A 17,722-nucleotide genomic window follows, 5' to 3' on the forward strand; every position below is an offset into this window, starting at 1 on the left:
ACTTCCAAATCGGGAAACGGTCCACCCCCAGAAGGCCTGCTCATGTGCTCTCCCAGGCAGTACCTCCATGCAAAAGGAAAAATACATATTTTTACTATGGGTTATACTTAAAAGAATTGGAACGTCTGAAAGAGAGTCACTCTAGGTGGAAGGTTATTCCTAGGCTCCACCCCCTGCTCCATCATCCCCTCTGATCCTGGGTTGGGCCCTGAGAAGGAATCAGCTGGTGATATGCACGTGGCCACAGAAGCTGAGTACGTGACAGTCACCAGGGGCCTGGGCAGCTCCTGCGGCAATGGCAGGGCTGGTGTCCAAAGTCCTGGTGGGTCAGCGCTATTTACAGTCAACCTTTCCGGTTTGTAGTGGACGTCCCAAGGAGGGCTATTTTTAAGTGGCCTGCTGGGTTTACTGGGTGGCATATGAAGTTGGTGTAGATAGTGAGGTTGTCCACCAATCTATTTCAGAAGAGAAATGTGATTGTTATTGTCCCTGAATGCAGGCCCCAGACGAGTTGAAAAGAGGCGCCGGTCCCTGGCTCAGAGCCAATTAACAGCAAAAGAGAGGGAGCTTTAGACATCTTCTTCCTCTCAGACCTCAGCTGGAGGGTGGTGGGGGGGTGGTCATTCTCCAGAGCTAACCTGGGCCTCAGGCAGGGTGCTCCTGAGGGAAGGTGGAAACAAGTCTCCTAACAGGCGTGACAGTTTCCCTGGCAGGCCCTTCCCCCCCCCCCCCCCCCCCATGCATGGTCCTGCAGAACTGGGCAGCCAGTGAGCCAGCTGCAGTCCCAAGAACTGCTCCCGAACCGTGGGACAGGCAACTTGCAGGACAGAGGTTGGGGGAGGGAACCACTTCAGAAAAAGCTCTTTCTAGCAGGTGCTAGAAAGAGCTCAGACCTGGGGGCCAGAGAAGTCAGTGGCCGGCCTTCAAGGGCACACACAGCTGGGGGATGAAGTAAGTCTTAGAGGTCCTAGATGGGATTGGCTGGAGGGCCCCCAGCCCCGCCCAGCCCAGGAGCCTTTTCCAGGCCAGGTCCTGCCAGCTCCAGTTACACTTCCTGGCTGTGTGCTTGCAGCAGGACGTGGGACACTCCAGGCTCCAACCAAGGTCAGTGAGACCACAAAACTCGGTTTTATTCCTCCCAAGCGGGGGCAATGCTAGAGGCAGGGTGAGGGTCCGTGTGGGGGTGGACCCAGGGCTGTGGGCTGGCACCACGGGTAGGACAGTTACTGGGGGGAGGAGGACACTGCTCCTGTGTGCAGAATTTGTGGTAACTAAAGAAGCCCCAGAGCGCTGTCCTGGGCGGAAGCCTTCCCATTCCCTGTACGGAGGTGCAGGAACCATATTAACACTTGGCTTACAAGGCCTGTTTTAATAATCAGGATATTTTCTTGATGGAAAAAACATCTAAATGCCACTAAATTTGGGACTTTCATCTTCATCTTTCTTTCCCTTGTAATTTACAGAACTAATCGATTTGTTTCTGGGAATGATTTCCCTCAGCAGCATCAAAAGAGGTGCAAATCAGTGACTCGGGATATATACTACCTGAAAAATGAACATTTTGAGACTCTCAAAAGGAGCTAATTACTAATCAGCCCAATAGCTGGATCCAATTTCAACTGCTTCATGTTATTGCTAGAGATTCATTTTTGAAATTACTAACATATTAATAATGAGCCAAGTAACTGTTTTTTCCCCACCGGAGATAAAATTGCTGCCCCATTGGCCTCAATGTGTTTCATCTCTGACAAAAGCCTGTGCTTTGCTTATTTGGTTGGTTGGCTAACGGTGAGTTACTGTCAGCCTTGCTCTTTTCCCTTGAGTGGGTGACATCTCTGCCTTTGAATGCTCTGGCAGGTGTGGGGAGTGACGTTTGCCAGAACAAGCGCAAAACCTCCTGGCTCTTCTCAGTGCTGCCCTTTAGACCTTCCCTCTCTGCGACCCTCCCAGGGGCAGCTGGAGTCACACAAGGGGCAGTCAGGGCCCTCCTGACAAGGTTACACTAATCCAACTGTTGTAGTGTTTCCAGAAGTGCCTCTTTTCCTATGTGCAGCCCTCACACTCCCTCTTTCTAGCGTCCTTGGTATGGTCTCTCTGTTCCCATGAAGAAAACCACCAGCAGAATTTGACAAAGGGGTTTCCTGACCAAGCAGGCTCTTGGAGGAGATCGGGGTGTTATTAGGCTGTGTGAGTCCTCCACTTCCTCCTCTACATTTATAAATGCCTTTTCCGAAGACCCCGGCCTTTAGAGTTAACCCTTCTGGGTTAAGGCACCATTCCAGCAAAGCACAAGAGTGTTACATGCTCCTATGGACTCTGCCAGCTTTATGATCAAATCACATCCTCAGAGAAGGGACCAGGTCACTTTTCCTAAAGGGGTGGCTGAGGAAGTTCCAGAAAACTCTGGCTTGGAGAAAGGATGAGGAATGCGGACTCCTGGGTGATTGGAGGCAGGAGGGGGCATTGATTCTGAGACAGACTGCCCCTGGCTCAGAGGCCCTGGTCTCCATCTCTGACCCATTTGTCTTCTCAGAGAAAATCACACAGAATCTTCTGTTAAGCATTCTTGGAGTTCCTTTCCACTGAGTCAGGAATCCTGCAGGGAGCCAGTCCTGAAGGTGACTGTTGGAGGTCACATCCACGCCTGCCTGAGAAGCCACAGACAATCCTTACCTTGGGCAGGGAAGAAGGCACCCACTCCTTTACAGCATTGCAAAGGACTAGATGGTTCCAACTTCTGTTTTGTTGAAGACTATTTACCCTTAAAGACGAATCTAGTCATGGTCCTATGTTTTCAGCACAAGGAGTCCTAGGAAACATCTCTTTTACAGAGAAAGAATGTAAACGTCTCCTGCCTACGACTTTCTACTTTCTGAATAAAACAGAGATGCCCAAGGGTGCCTATTAGGGTGACAGCAGTGGTGATGAAGTAACTTAAACCCTTTGCTCTCTTAGAACTGGGAGGAGACAACCATTTTCTGCTGGCCTAGGAGACTAGCATCATGGGAATTTGTTCAGAGTGTTCTGTGGAGCGGGCCCAACCCCAGATGTGCACTGTTTTGGGGTGACTGTCTCTGCATGCAAAGCTGACATGTGGTCCTCCCCCTGGCCTGCCACTGTTTTCCGGCCCCAAGGAGCTGAGACAAATGGACACCGTGTACAGCTGTACCAGAAATAACTCTGAGTCAGCAGAAAGGCACCCACGGCATCTCCATCCAGGATATTCTGGACGACCGGGAGGCTCAGAATTGAGGCAGGGTCAGAACCCAAAGCCTCCACATTCCAGGATATCTCCAGGCCCCGGGCTCTCAGTACACTTGCCTGGTCAGAAATGTATACAGATCTTGAGCACGCCGACAAAGGGGCTCAATGTGGTGGTTCTTGTTTTTTAACAAAGAGGGCAAGTGTAGGAATAAAACAATACCATTGCCATTGGCGGTGATCTTGTGCCCCACATAGAAATCTCCCTGGCTTGGAGCCCAGGAATTCGGCCAGATTTCAGCCCTGAAGCTGTAAACAATGATCTCCCTCCTCACCCCTGCAATTGTGATTTCTGTATAAGGGAGGAGAGAGGGAAAAAGAGAGAAAACAAGACCCGTATCCTCAGAGAAAGGCAGGCTGGCCCAGAGTCCCCAGCATGGCTGGCAGTGCACTGGGTACCTGGCATCAAAGTGGAGCGGGCAGAGGTACCCCTGGCATCCAGGCCACTTCAGCAGAAGTCTGAGGACAAGGAGAGAGAACAGGCTTATAATATTCTGGGACTCTGAGGGAGTCACATGGCCTGAGGTGATAATCCCGTGACTAGCAGTTGCTGTAGTAAATGCATTTCTATGGTCTTGGGGGTGTAACAGAGCAGAGTGATCTGTGACGCTCCTAGGTCCTAAACCACAAAGGCGGTGGGTTTCCCTTCGACTACTGGTCAGTGTCGGGCTGCCTGTGAGGTGCTGGGGTCTGCGAGAGGCCTGTATCCAGGGCCAAAGACAAGCCTGGGATCAATGTGCTGGCCCTGAGATCCGGAGCAAGTCACTTAACTTCTCGAGCCTCAGTTTCCCCATCTTCTAAATAATGCCTACTTGGCAGGATTATTGCAGACCGAAGACAATATTTGTAATGCCCTTTGCATGCTAGATGGCTCATGGTGGAAGCTCAATAAATGGTAGTTAAAAAAAATGAAAAGGCAACACGGTTTGACTGGACGTACAGGGTTGGTATGGACCTTCCCGGTAGTCAGAAAGTAGAAATCCTCTTTTTTGTTTATTTTTTCTGTATCATTTTACTGGAGAAAAGGTCACAGACTTCAGGCAGTCTGACATTCATAACGTCTAAGACTACCCAGATTTCCCCAAGCACGGTGACGCGGTGTGGGGGAGAAAGAAACAAGAGAAAAACAAGAAACCAAAAGAGGGGCTGCGGCTCCTGCAGTTCTTTCTCTTGCTCGTTGATCTCTCCACGGTGGTTTGGGACCATCCTATGGGGCTGTCTAATCCAGTTTCTCTGCTTTCCAGACACTCATCCAAGAGGCAGGATGACCAGTGCCTTCTCTAGGTTGCTAACTGGCCGCAATGCTTCTCTGTTATTTGCCACCTTGGGCACCAGTGCCCTGACCACCGGGTACCTGCTGAAACAGCAGAATGTGCGTGCTGACACCCGGGACCAGCACAAGCTATTCCCTGCAAGGTAAGTCCTCTTGGCTTTAAAATAACTCCAAGCGCCAGCCAAAGATATGCTTTCCTCGGATGGAAACTTTCAGCAAGTGTCTCTCTTTTTGCCTTGGAGGATGACTAAGTCAAATTGACAATAATTTTTGAAGCTTATTAAGCACAGGGACCTGTGGCGAATATAAGGAAGCGTAGTGTCATCATTCCTGGCCAGAGCTTGCAATGTAGTTGGATAGTAATAATAGTAATAGTTAACATTTGTTGAGTACTTTTACATGGGTTAAGTACCATGCATGGAGTATATGGAGTATCTATTTTATTCACCTTTCTGATGAGATGGAGGCTTACAAAAATTAAGGAGTGCCAAATGCAAATCCAAGGACTCTCTGATTGTGGACCCATGCCTCACTCACTGCTACGCGGCCTCTGGGAAATGTGATGTTACAGTGCCGATTTAAGTATCAGCTGTAAAGGACATTGCACATGGGGAGTGGGGGTGTGGTGTGTAGATGGACATGTCCTCTCAGCCCTGGGAACTTGGTTATGGATGAGACAGCGCACACGCTTAGAGCTGGAGGCAGGGCTGACTTTGAGGGATTGTGCATAGGCAGGCATGGCTGGGAGAGACGAGGAAAACCCGAGGGGTTTCTCAGAGACATTTCCTGGCTCTTGTGGGAATCAGGATCTCTGAGGGAATTACCAGCTCCCAACATGCAACTCAGGAATTCCTGTGGTGCGACTGCCTGTGTTTGGACCTGGGGTGGTCCAGAACCCCCTATTCTGCAACCAATTCATATCCCTGGGTAAGATAGCACCCCATTTTCTTTCTATGTATTATTCCAAGAGATATTTACTGGATGCCTGTTTCAATAGCCAGACAATGCTCTGGACAAAGAAGATAGTCATGGAGCTGGCCTCATAGACAGAGGTCAGATTTTCTATGGAGCTCCACATGCAGGGTTTCTAACCTCTCTGCCCCAGCCCCCACCCCATTTCTCACTAGACCTAAGGGACCAAAGTGTGGCTGCTGTATTTTACCAAAAGTTCTGGGTTAAAAAACAAAGTGTGCATATGATTTCAATTTATTTTCTAATTATTTTCACTCTGTCTCCTCTTTCAATGAACATGAGCCACAGTCTGTGGCTGCTGCAGCCACCATCATGGAATCCAGGTCCCTTTCTCTGGCAGTTCAGGGGACTTTTTTTTTTTTTTTTTAATCTGGCTTACTTAAGTCATGACTCCTAGCCAAATATCTCTGTGCCACCTGTCTGAAGGGAGCCTGGTGGAAGGATGGGCAGAAGCAAAGCCCACTCGTAGGCCCCTTCCTTCAGGGGCTGCTCATTGAAAGCCTCTCCCCTCCCGCGCAGTGCAGACTACCCCGACCTGCGCAAGCACAACAACTGCATGGCTGAGTGCCTCACCCCTGCCATCTACGCCAAGCTCCGCAGCAAGATGACCCCCCAGGGCTACACCCTGGACCAGTGTATCCAGACTGGAGTGGACAACCCCGGCCACCCCTTCATAAAGACTGTGGGCATGGTGGCTGGCGATGAGGAGTCCTATGAGGTAACACTGCCAGTGCTGGTGCCGGGGTGGGGGCGGGGGGGATGCTCTGGGTCCCAGTCCTTCTCTTCTCTATGGGGCCCGCTCTCTGCCTTCTCCGGCAGGGCTCCCTCAAAGGGGAGCCAGCTTCAGTAGAACATCTGGATGCTTTCTGGAATAATGAGGTCTACAGCTTGCCGGGGACAAGGTTTTCCTTGCTGCTGCTCTAGTATCCCTCTCCACGGAGGCATGAGTTGTGTGACAGAGCTCTCTGCGCTTGTAAAGGGAATGAATGGGTACAGAAACAGTAAATCTTTTATTTTATTGCTGATGTGCTTTCACCAATAAAACATTAGGAGATGCTGTGTTTGTGGCTGGGCTTTACTGAGGGGGGAGGATGGTTCGGGGTGTCTAGAGAATTACTGATTACACAGCCACTGCAGCCCAGACCACTGAGTTCAAGTCTCTCAGAGAAATCCTGTGATTTCCGCATTCCCATCCTCGGCGAAGAAGCACAGGATGGTCTGCTGCTCCGGGAGCTCAGGCGCTATGGGGTCCTCGCCACAGAACTGCCTCTAGTCATGGCAAATGCCTCCAGCCTGCCTCCCTGAGGTCTGCCCTCTTCACACCATCTGCTGGGGGAGGTGACGGCAGTTCCCTGGAAGGCAGCCATCAAGAGGAGGGCGCCATTTTGAATAAACAAGACTGGCAGCTCCTTCAGGCACAGCAGTGCGCAACCCTGGGCTCCCCAAGTCCCCGAGTAGAGCTAGCTCCCTGGACCTATGCCTCCCACCCCCACTTCCTACAGCTCCCAAAGCCTGCAGGGTCCTGTTATGTCTTCTCAAAACGTTATTGCACCTAAAGGATGTTCCTGAAGGTTTGGGTTTTTTAAAAATAGATTTTGCATGAGTTATTTTTGGGTTGGGAAGGTCCTCACAGGGTGAGAGGTCCCTGCTTTGCCTTAACTACTGCATTTTTCTTCTGGTGCAGCTGGATGTCCACAATTTCATTGCTTAAACTATAGAACCTCACATTGCCTTTTGACCACAAAACTACTTAGCCTCTGATCTGGCAGCTTCTTTTATCCTGCAACGGCAAGAACTTCTGGGGGAAACCTTCAAATTCTTAAACAGGATTTTCTTGTTCAGTCTGATGGCACTGAGCCCGGCAGAATCATCAGGGAGGAGATTATGATGACAGTTCTGCAGCCCTGCCCCCTCCCAAAGGGCAAGGTCCCTTGAAGAGGCTTTTCTGGTAGAAACCTATTATTGCTATCATCATCATCGTCACAACCACCCATCTACCACTCTCACACCCCTTTCCTGCGCGGTAGTCTTTTAACAGTAGACAGACCAATTAAAGAGAAAACAAGAGCATCTTTCCTCCTGCAGGTGTTTGCCGACCTTTTTGACCCTGTCATTAAACTCAGGCACAACGGCTATGACCCCAGGGTGATGAAGCACCCCACGGATCTGGATGCATCCAAGGTACGCTCTGCACCCCTCCTGTGAAACTGGCACTCCAGAGCCCAAGGGAGGAGCTCCTGAGAGAGGGGCCCTGAGTCAGATGCCCCGTAAAAGCTCCGTGACCGCCTTCGCACAGCATACTTCCTGGAGGGCCACGGAGGAGGTCAGGGAGGTCTGAAAGTCTGGGCTTTCCTTAGTAAGTACCACTAGGGTGGTGTGTTCACTTGGTCTTCCCCGAAGCAATTCCTTTTTTATCCCACCAGGCGGCGCCCTACAAAGTAGGTCTGCCTGATCTCACTTGTCTCTAAGGCCCCAGCCCCCATTTCCACAGTGTATCCAGCATGTGGGTTGTGCAGACGTGCTCAGTGCCCGAGGGTCCCCAGCAGCAGATACTGCCAGTCAGCGGGTTAGTACCCAGTGTGCTTGTGGCAGGACCGTGGTCCGAGACTGCCCACGGTGACCCCAAACTCTGCTCGGCAGGTCACCCATGGGATGTTTGATGAACGCTACGTGCTGTCGTCCCGGGTGCGCACAGGCCGTAGCATCCGAGGGCTCAGCCTGCCGCCCGCCTGCAGCCGGGCTGAGCGGAGAGAGGTGGAGAACGTGGCCGTCACGGCCCTGGCCGGCCTCAAGGGGGACCTGGCTGGCCGCTACTACAGGCTGTCCGAGATGACGGAGCACGAGCAACAGCAGCTCATCGATGTGAGTGGCCCCTCAACCACCCAGAGCTTCCTGGGGTGGGGCTGAACCTAGAGCCCTACCCCATGCAGTGCGGCCTCTTCCGGAGCACAGGCCCCTGCCGGGTTGAGAACTTGCTGGGGCTTCACCCTGTTCAGAATAAGGAAGATGATGAGGCCTTAAAACTTTAGGTTAAGCCACAGAAATACTCTAAGGATTAAACTCTGCCTAGGAAACTCCTATATGGAGCTGGTGGGTTAGGGATCGGTGGGTGGAGGTAGATGGAGGATTCCCATTGTTGGTTAAGTAGGAACAATTGGGTGTGGAAATCCTGTCTGCCCTGATGATGGTTTCCATGACCACAGCCAAAGAAAGCCCTGGAAACTAGGAAAATCTGGAAAGGAAATTGTCCAGGTGGAAGGCCTGCCCTGATTGGCACTGGAACCGGCCTCTGGGATTCCTGCTGCCTCATTAGCCTTCACAGCTTCACTCTAACACTAGGGAAAACAAAACCCAAGTCCCTTACTTGTCTTCCCATAGCAGGTGGTTAGAGAGCTGTGCTCCTAACCCCTAGGTGGCTGGTTGGACGTCCACATGGGCCAGTGAGCTGCGTCCTCTACAGCTAAGATTGTGAGCAATGGCTCCACTTGGAGCTGGGCTGCTGTGGGCCACTGTGTGCTGCCGTGGGCTACCTTGAGCGCTGGTGGTCAGCATGAGTGGCTGGCAGCTGGCGAGAGCTGCCATGAGCTGCTGTGAGCGTTTAACCGTCGGCCCGCGACCAACTGCCTCAGCCTGGTAGAGGGCAAGGCTCATAATACCAACAGGGGCCAGGGAGCGCATCTTACACAATTAGACTGAGAAACACGGCTTCAACCGGAGTTGGATGGGGGGGAGGGGAAAAAAATCAATACAAAACAGGATACCGGTTTCAGAAGTAACTTTTAAGTAAACCCCAAGGAGAAACTGAAACAAGTATCTGTCATTTCAGAAGGCGCAATGCCACAAAATATGTCCCATTTTCAAACCTGATAAGCCAGTGTCATGGTCTGTAGGCCTTGGTCTCTGTTCTCTGCAGCAGTAAGGCCAACCTTCCGTCTGTGCTGTTGCAGAACAAACCCTCCTCTGTCTTGAGTAGCCACTTCTGGTTTCCAGCTTAAAGGACATGCTGTTTCCTGGGCAATCCATAAGCCTGTCCCGGCTCAAGTCTCTGCCCTGTTCTGCTTCTCAGAGACGGTAGAAAGCCTTCCATTTCCCCTTGATATTTTTTTTACTTTAGTGTAATCATACTTGAATATACGGTATCCATATTCATATTCTTACTGTGTACACACAGAAAGAAAAATATCAGTCACTTGACATTGATTTTTTTTATAAGTATTGAAAGAGCTTACTGCTTTTTTGTTTTGTTTTGTTTTCTTTAAAGATTTTATTGGGGAAGGGGAACAGGACTTTATTGGGGAACAGTGTGTACTTCCAGGTCTTTTTCCAAGTCAAGTGTTGTCCTTTCAATCTTAGTTGTGGAGGGTGCAGCTCAGCTCCAGGTCCAGCTGCCACTGTTAGTTTCAGGGGGTGCAGCCACCATCCCTTGCTGGAGTCAAACGGGCAACCTTGTGATTGAGAGCCCCGCCCTCCCACCAACTGAGCCATCTGGCCACCTGGGAGCTCAGTGGCAGCTCATTGACTTCATTCTAGTTGCGGAGGGCACAGCTTACTGGCCCATGTGGGAATCGAACCAGCAGCCCCGTTGCACAGAGCTCTTGCTCCAACAGAGCCACCTGACTGCCCTTGACATTGATTTTGATAGCGTAGTATATTCTAGTTAAAGGCACAAGCTTGGGAGTCATACAGGTCTAGATTTGAAGCGAGGCTCTGCCACTTCCTATCTGTGTGATACTGGGTAGGTTGTTGTGTTTCTGAATCTCATTTTCTGTAACATAGAATGATTACACTTGCCTCACAGTGTTGAGGATTAAAGGAAATAAATTGAAAGCACATAGAGAGCACAGAGCATGACACATAATGAGCATTAAACTAATGGTGGTTATTTTTATTTATAGATCATTATTGTATACTCCTGGTACTTTTTAATGAAAGGAATGATAATAAATGAATCAATAATGTTAGAAACACAGAGAATGGTGGCTGTGTAGAACAGACTTTTCAGGGTAGCCCCCTCACTCACTGCCCACTCTGCCATTGCATGGGGTTGGTACTGATGGGATACACACTCTACAGCAATGAAGTATTTCTACCTGGGCTAAGCCAGTGGGTTTTAACCTTAGCTGTCCACTCCAATCACCTGACATAATTAAAATATCTATGTCCTGGCCACACCCCATAACAATTAAGTCAGAATCTCTGGGGGATGGGAACTGGGCATTAGTTATGTTTTTAAAAGTTCCCAGGTTGGTCTAGTGGGCAGCCAAGGCTGAGAACCACTGCCTGAGAAACCTCAGCCATTATTAGTGAGTTGAAACTTGGACACCTGGCACTTCCAGTCGTGTCTGATCTCATCAGTTTCTCCTTTGTGCTTTGTCCCTTTTGGCTTGCAGGACCACTTTCTGTTTGATAAGCCAGTATCCCCCTTACTAACATGTGCTGGGATGGCCCGTGACTGGCCAGATGCCAGGGGAATCTGGTATGGACATAGCATTTCACATTTGCAGTGTGTGCAGATGATCTCTTTCAGATCATGGGCTTGTCCTAACATGAAGTTGCTGTGGCTTGTACTTGACAGCATGCCCAGCTTGAGCTAAATGGAGAGTACTTAGAAACTGTGTGTGTGTGAGTGAGTGAGTGTGTATGTGTGTGTGTGTGTGTGTGTGTGTGTGTGTGTGTGTAATACCTAAGTATTGTTGATGTTTCTAAGATGTATAGGAATGTTTGCTAGTTTGCATGAATTATGCATGAGAAAACGACTGTATTTTTAAGAAAAAATTAGCTTCATATTATTTGACCTCACAGAGAATCTGTTTCATGACATTAAAACAAAAGAGCAGAAAATGAAAAATAAATATTGAGGATTTAAGCAAAACCCTACAAGGAAGAATGGATATCGAGTGTACGTATATTTTATCTTGGCCAACAGTCCTCAGTCCACTTTGATTCCTATTCCTTGGTAGGTTATTATGACACTACCCAAAAGAGCTGAGATAAAAGTGTTCATGAGCAGCTAGCTGCTCATGGGGGTGGAAAGGTAGCATCTATACAGCAAACACAGGTGAAATCTTCTGCTCCCCAAACACCTTGGGCTGCAGGTAAAATCTTTCTTTTTTTTTTTTTTTAAGCACCACAAGATTTTGGTTGACTCTATAATAGGACACAAAATACTCTTGTTAGTGTCAAAGCCAAATGTTACCGCAGTTGAAATATTGTCATCCTAGTCTGAGGAACGAGGGAGACCGTTGTATTCTTGTTGGGCAAAAATATGACATCTTTAAGGGCTGGAGTTGGTCTTATTCTTCATTCTGTCATGGTAACATTGTTTTGTAGTACTTGTCCAGGCACAATTAATAGATTAGAGCCATCTAGGAAATGAGGAAGGTGAAATGAAGCAATCAAGCTACAGAGGTAATGGAAATTTTCATGTGTTGAAACAAATGTGATTCACACTCAACAGCATATTTCTCTCTTCATTAGGCATAACTATGACAAGACATTCCTCATCTGGATTAATGAGGAAGACCACACCAGGGTAATCTCTATGGAAAAGGGAGGCAATATGAAAAGAGTATTTGAGCGATTCTGTCGTGGACTAAAAGAAGTAAGATGTTATCAGATTTCTAAATATTCACCAAAATATATTTTTCATTCTTGAAAGAAGACACCATGGTGACTTCCAGGATGGGGCTATTTTTTTTAGGGATCATGGCACTTTTGGGGGAGTGGGACTTCAGGGCAGTGCTTCAAAAAATGGATGATTTTCTTTTGTCACTAGCGAGCTGCTATGCTTCCCTCTCCAATCCAGAATGGTTTGGGGAAGTCTGTGGATCAGTAGTTATTTTCTGATTTCCCTAACAGTGCTCTTGGCTGAATTCTAAGCATAGAGACAATATAGGATGTAACTATGTTCATAAGTAACCTGACCATAATCTCGCCTGCTGAGAATTCCTATATTCTCTTAGTATCCTCACATGAAAATTAAGACCAACTGGCATGTATTGAGCATTTAGTATGTGCTGGGTACTATGTTCAATGCTTTACATGGTTCATCTAATTTAAATGGACCATTTTAATATTCCAATAGGAGGGATACCATGGTCTATTAAAGAAGTACTATAAATTTACCTAAATTTCATGGCAAACATATAGTACACACATCTCTGCCTGAGGTTTGGGATGTGCTGAATTAATGGCTACTCAAGAACTCCATCATGTGTTCACTGTTGTAGGTAGAACGCTTAATCCAAGAACGAGGCTGGGAGTTCATGTGGAATGAGCGCCTCGGATACATCCTGACCTGTCCTTCGAACCTCGGCACAGGATTACGGGCTGGCGTCCATGTCAAGATCCCGAAGCTCAGCAAGGTAACGCGATGTAGCCAGGAGCCCTGTTGGGTTGCGCCAGGATCAGCTCCGATGGGACTGCTCTGTGGAGGGAGAAAAGCTCACTGCCCCTCACTTTCTACACCTATAACAGAAAATAATGAGAAAGTGTTGTTTACCTCAAAAGATAGTTGTATCAGTAGGACAAAAGATGAAGGGGCTATAAGAAAGGGCAGTGGTTTCGAGAACAAGAAGTTTCAATTCTCCCTCAGATAACAAATCCAGATAGGTAGGTTAGCTGCTGTGCTCTGCTTCCTGCGGTTCCTTCCATCTCTTTCTCTTTCTCCTAGTACAGAGGTTCTCAGGCTTGAGACTGCATCAAAACCACCTGGAGACTTGTAACAACACAGATTCCCAGGCCCAGCTGCAGAATTGGCATTTCTAACACGTTTCTAGGTGATGCCGATGCTGCTGGTCAGGGAACTACACTTGGAGGACGCTGTCCCCTTTGCACAGTTACCGTAAGACTCCAAGTTCCAGCTGGTGGGAAGTGGAGAGCATGCAGGTGTTGCCACGTAAAGATTGAAGGTCTAGGCCCGGAAGTGGCACACACCACTCTGCTAGAACTTAGCCGGTGGTCACTTTCTTAGCTCCACTTGTGGAAGAGGAGGAAAAAGGGTAACTAATAATTTCTGCTACAGCACAAGTGAATCAAATACTTTAGAACAATTTTAGGTAATGTGCTTCCTGGCAAAAAAGTACGAAAATTTTTGTTATTCAAAATTCCAGTGCTAAAAAATTATTTGATATGATTTAAAAAAGTGACACTGTTATATAGATGAATAATAAAAACTCATCAAAGCTAGCATCCCAATGCCCAAAAAGCAGTATAGAAGTTAATTTTAGCTGTGCAACCTTCTAAATGTGTGACCTTGGGAAGGTTAATTCCTCTGAGCCTAAGTTTCCTCATCTGTGAAATGGGGGTGAAAACAATACCTACTTCATGGGGATGTTGTAAGGCTTAAAAGTTCCAGCACAGTGCCCTGGTATGTAGTACATGTATGCTTAATAAATAATAACTGTTATTATCTCTCATTATACATCTTTTCTAAGTGAACATGCCAATGACGGTGAATCAGTTTTGCCTCTTACAACACTAAGTATTATTCCTTGTCCCAGGATCCCCGCTTTTCTAAGATCCTGGAGAACCTAAGGCTGCAGAAGCGTGGCACAGGTGGTGTGGACACGGCAGCAGTGGCAGATGTGTACGATATTTCCAACATAGATCGAATTGGTCGATCAGAGGTAACATCTCTTTCAGTTTCTGAACACGAACTAACAAAATTAGCGTAAGAGAAAGAAAAGTAGCCTTAACAGCTTTACCTTCTTCACAAAATCCGAGACCTCCTCTTTCCCCACTGAGTTCTGAGTCACGTTCACGTTTCATTCTGTGGAGCTCTCCTTCCATGGGAAATAACTGCATAAAGGTGAGCACAGTGTAAGCTGAGAGTGTACAGGCAAGTAAAGGAATTCACAGTGGGACTGTTGTCACCACTTGCCCCTGGGAGCTATTCAGCCATCTTCAGCCACAGGAACACTATTATGCTAAAGGACAGCAGTATTTTATCACTGTGAAGTCAGAGAACAAGTGCTGTCTCTCTGAGGGCGGTAAAATAGTGGAATATTCTCTCCATTCTGAATTTCCTTTGGGAAATTCTGTCATCTTCACTTTGGCAGTTTTAGATACTTGATACTTTGTAAAATGTTATTTTCAGGGCTAAAGATGGCAAATAAGGTATGCACTAGGTATACGCAAGACTATGCTCATACAAATAACCCTTAAGATTCTGTGAATACACAGGATGAAAAGGACTCATCAACTATACGTAGTAGTTTAGGAATCTGGAGTGATGCGGGAGGCGAAGCATAAAGAGCACCGTTAAAGAACATGCAGCTGGATACTGATCTGAATAAGTCGGACCAACTTACCTGGATGTGGTCCCATTGAACATATTATGCCCATAGTTAATTTAAAAACCCTTATTATTACATACAACCCTTAAGAACTCAGTGGCTGCTTATTAAACCTGTGGATTATCGATGCTCTTCTTCCTTGCCAGCTTTTGAATATTTCATTGTCTCTTGGTATCCATACCAGTAAACTGAGGAAAGGAAAGGAGAAAGTACTCAAACAATTAAATCAGCCTGTGTGCTACCAGCTCTGGTAAAGCACTTGAGGAAGAAGCAGTTATAAATACCACAACTTCTGAAATTGGCTGTATAATTTGCTGTGGTGTACTGAATAAAGAAAATCTGGGGCTCAGTTCTATCTGCTTCTAATACTAACTACATTTTTATTACTGGAAAGCCAGGTAGCATCACTTTAAAACACTGCTTTACGTCTAACTATAGGTTAATAGGTGATCACTATAAAAGCTAGAAAAATGCCAAAAAGTACTGAAAACCAAAACCACTTATTTAACCTAACAACCCCGAGAAAACCATTGTGAACATTAAATTCTCTTCCATTCTTCCAATTATTCGAAAAAGTGTTTTTTTATAAAATATAGTATTATAACGTATATTTGTAAGTACAACACAGCATGTTTCCAATGTATTACATATCATGAGCATTTCCCTACAATATTAAGCATTCTTAACAAGCGTGATGTTTAATGACAGCATGGTAAAGATCGTCCATTATCTACTTAGTATCTCCATCATTATTTGATGTTTTGTTTGAGCATCTCTATATCTAACTCTATGACCATCTCTATACATAGCCCTAAACACAACTCTGATTATTTAGTTAGGATGTATTTCTAGGAAAGGAATACCTCGGTTAAAGATCAGGGGCCCTTACTTATGACCAAGTTTGCTACCAGAAGATTTATACCAAAATAGAGTCCCGCTGGCTGTGAATGAGAGACCCATCTCACCACACCCTCAGCAATACTAGGATGGGTCAATTGGATGAGTAGAAAGTATGTGTTTCTTTGCTTAGTAATGACTAGCGTCCCGATCCAACCTTCCCTCGGGGCCTCAGTTTCTTTATGCATGAAAAGAAGTGGGGAGGAGGCTGGACACCGTCAAGCCTAAGGTATGTCCAGCTGTGACACTCAATGACCCCTTCCATCCTTGCTATTCACTCCTGAGTTATATCATGCTGTCTGGAATTAACTAATTGTTTAGTATCTTAGTTTGCATCTCTGCAGGAGCAGTGCAAGTAGTTTGTTAGGGAGGTAATCCCAGGGGGGAATTCCTATGTAGATGTACTCTAATTTAAGAAAAATCAACATTTGTAAACCAAAGTTTGACCATTTTTCAAAAAGCAGAAATTTTAAGTCTGTCTTAATATAATTCAGTTTCCTTTAAGTAGCAAACTAGTCTGGTACAGTGGAAACATAATTTAATTTCCAAATATTTGATTTTAAACAAGTTTTCAGAAAGACATCCACTATGTAAATAATAATTCTGAACTACAGCATATTCAGTGCTTGGATAGCTTAGCGGCAGGTCGGAGTTCAGGTCCAGGCCAAAGAATGACACGAGGGTGGCATGTAATTGTACTTTTAGAGAAACTCTTTTATTTTACAGCTGAGATTGATGGAGGAAAGGTATCTGAGATGCCAAGTGATAGTTTTCAGATATAAAAAATGTTCTCACACACAGATTAGTAATCCATCTTAACTAAAGGAAGATTGAGAGAAACCCTGTAATACCTCTGCTTCCCATCTCTGACAGTGACCATCAGACACCTCTCCCACCACAACCCTGCAGGGAAATAGTGAGAAGGAAAAAATGGTTACAAAGTCCATCTAACGTGCCAGGTTCTCATTGTCCCAGTGTTGTTCCTATTGATCAATGCCTTGCATGTGTCTTCTGTGCGAATTAATCATTCATCTTTTTCACTGTTAAAGGTTGAGCTTGTTCAGATTGTCATCGATGGAGTCAATTACCTGGTGGATTGTGAAAAGAGGTTGGAGAGAGGCCAGGATATTAAGGTGCCAGCACCTTTGCCTCAGTTTGGCAAGAAGTGAACTTTCTCTTTCCTAGCTTATAAATAATCTGTCTGCTGGTATGACAGACATAAAGAAATTTCTACCTTGAGAGTTTTTGTAGACTGGAAAAATGTAAAATTGTATGTCCTGTCTATCTTTATAATAAAACTCTCCTTAATCTCTTTGGTTTCCCTGATTTTTTTTTTTTTTAAAGCTAAGAAGGGCAAACACATCTAATTACAAGTATCAGGAAGCAAAGACTTTTTTAAGGAAAAGATTAAACTAATATTCGTAAGACTACTTATATAAAATCTAGAAACCCTCCAACTATCTAGATGCTACTATAGTTAACCCTTTCACAAATTCCTATGGATACCATTGGAATGGTGAACTAACATAGTAATTTTCTGGCAAATAGAGCAAGAAAAGAATCATTTCTCTTGGAAGTGTAGAAATAACAGGGGCTATTTATTCAGGGTTTACCATAGCAAGGGAGTCAGCAACCATCATTTGAATTTGGCAGAAACTCAAAGGCAGGTACAGGAAAGCTTTATGGGTAAAAAAAAAAGGAAAGGCTTCAGGTTTGCTCTGAGTGGGGTTGTGGGCCGGGGGAAATAGAAGGTAGGCCATCTAGAAGCAGGGTATCCTGTGTAATTGCTTTGGGGAGCATATTTGTTGTTCTCTGGTGTGTCCTGTGTTGGAATCAGGGGCAAAAATTAGGGAAGCTGGACGTCACTGACCAAACCTAATTTCTGGGCTGATTGCTGCAGAGATTGGGGTTTGGCTTCCTGAACTGGTTGCTGCAGAAGTTGAGGGTCAAAGTTCTAGTGTCATACATGGTTTGACACTAGAACTTTATGTATTCAGTCTCAAAAGCAATCCTAAATTTGATT

General features: G+C 46.3%; 2 protein-coding genes across 2 annotated transcripts in view; one reads left to right on the top strand and one right to left on the bottom strand.

Moving 5' to 3' along the window:
* The first annotated feature begins 419 nt into the window (after nt 1-419).
* Nucleotides 420-17,011, top strand: CKMT2 (creatine kinase, mitochondrial 2). Its single transcript, XM_019715073.3, has 10 exons — nt 420-1,104; nt 4,506-4,677; nt 6,026-6,224; nt 7,592-7,687; nt 8,147-8,368; nt 10,897-10,982; nt 11,984-12,107; nt 12,736-12,870; nt 14,008-14,133; nt 16,749-17,011. The coding sequence occupies exons 1-10, from the start codon at nt 972-974 to the stop codon at nt 16,866-16,868; spliced, it is 1,413 nt and encodes a 470-aa protein (XP_019570632.2). The 5' UTR covers nt 420-971; the 3' UTR covers nt 16,869-17,011.
* The window catches only part of ACOT12 (acyl-CoA thioesterase 12), a 68,165-nt gene continuing 63,283 nt past the window's right edge, over nt 12,841-17,722 (bottom strand). Inside the window, exons 15-16 of the mRNA XM_074328772.2 lie at nt 14,212-14,305; nt 12,841-12,973 (exon numbers count right to left, since the gene is read on the bottom strand). Coding sequence (XP_074184873.2) covers nt 12,951-12,973; nt 14,212-14,305 — 117 coding nt within the window. The 3' untranslated portion in view covers nt 12,841-12,950. The remainder of the gene's footprint in view (nt 12,974-14,211; nt 14,306-17,722) is intronic.

Source organism: Rhinolophus sinicus, chromosome 3 (genome assembly GCF_057876585.1).
Source record: "Rhinolophus sinicus isolate RSI-liver-muscle chromosome 3, RSI-T2T, whole genome shotgun sequence".
In the NCBI taxonomy this organism is placed as follows: Eukaryota; Metazoa; Chordata; class Mammalia; order Chiroptera; family Rhinolophidae; genus Rhinolophus; species Rhinolophus sinicus.

Bases quoted from the DNA above. Each gene is read 5' to 3' on its own strand.
- CKMT2 (XM_019715073.3), top strand. From the start codon at position 972: ATGGGATTGGCTGGAGGGCCCCCAGCCCCGCCCAGCCCAGGAGCCTTT. The intron at 8,369-10,896 runs GTGAGTGGCCCC...TTTGGCTTGCAG, and splicing joins AGCAACAGCAGCTCATCGAT to GACCACTTTCTGTTTGATAA. The intron at 12,871-14,007 runs GTAACGCGATGT...TCCTTGTCCCAG, and splicing joins AGATCCCGAAGCTCAGCAAG to GATCCCCGCTTTTCTAAGAT.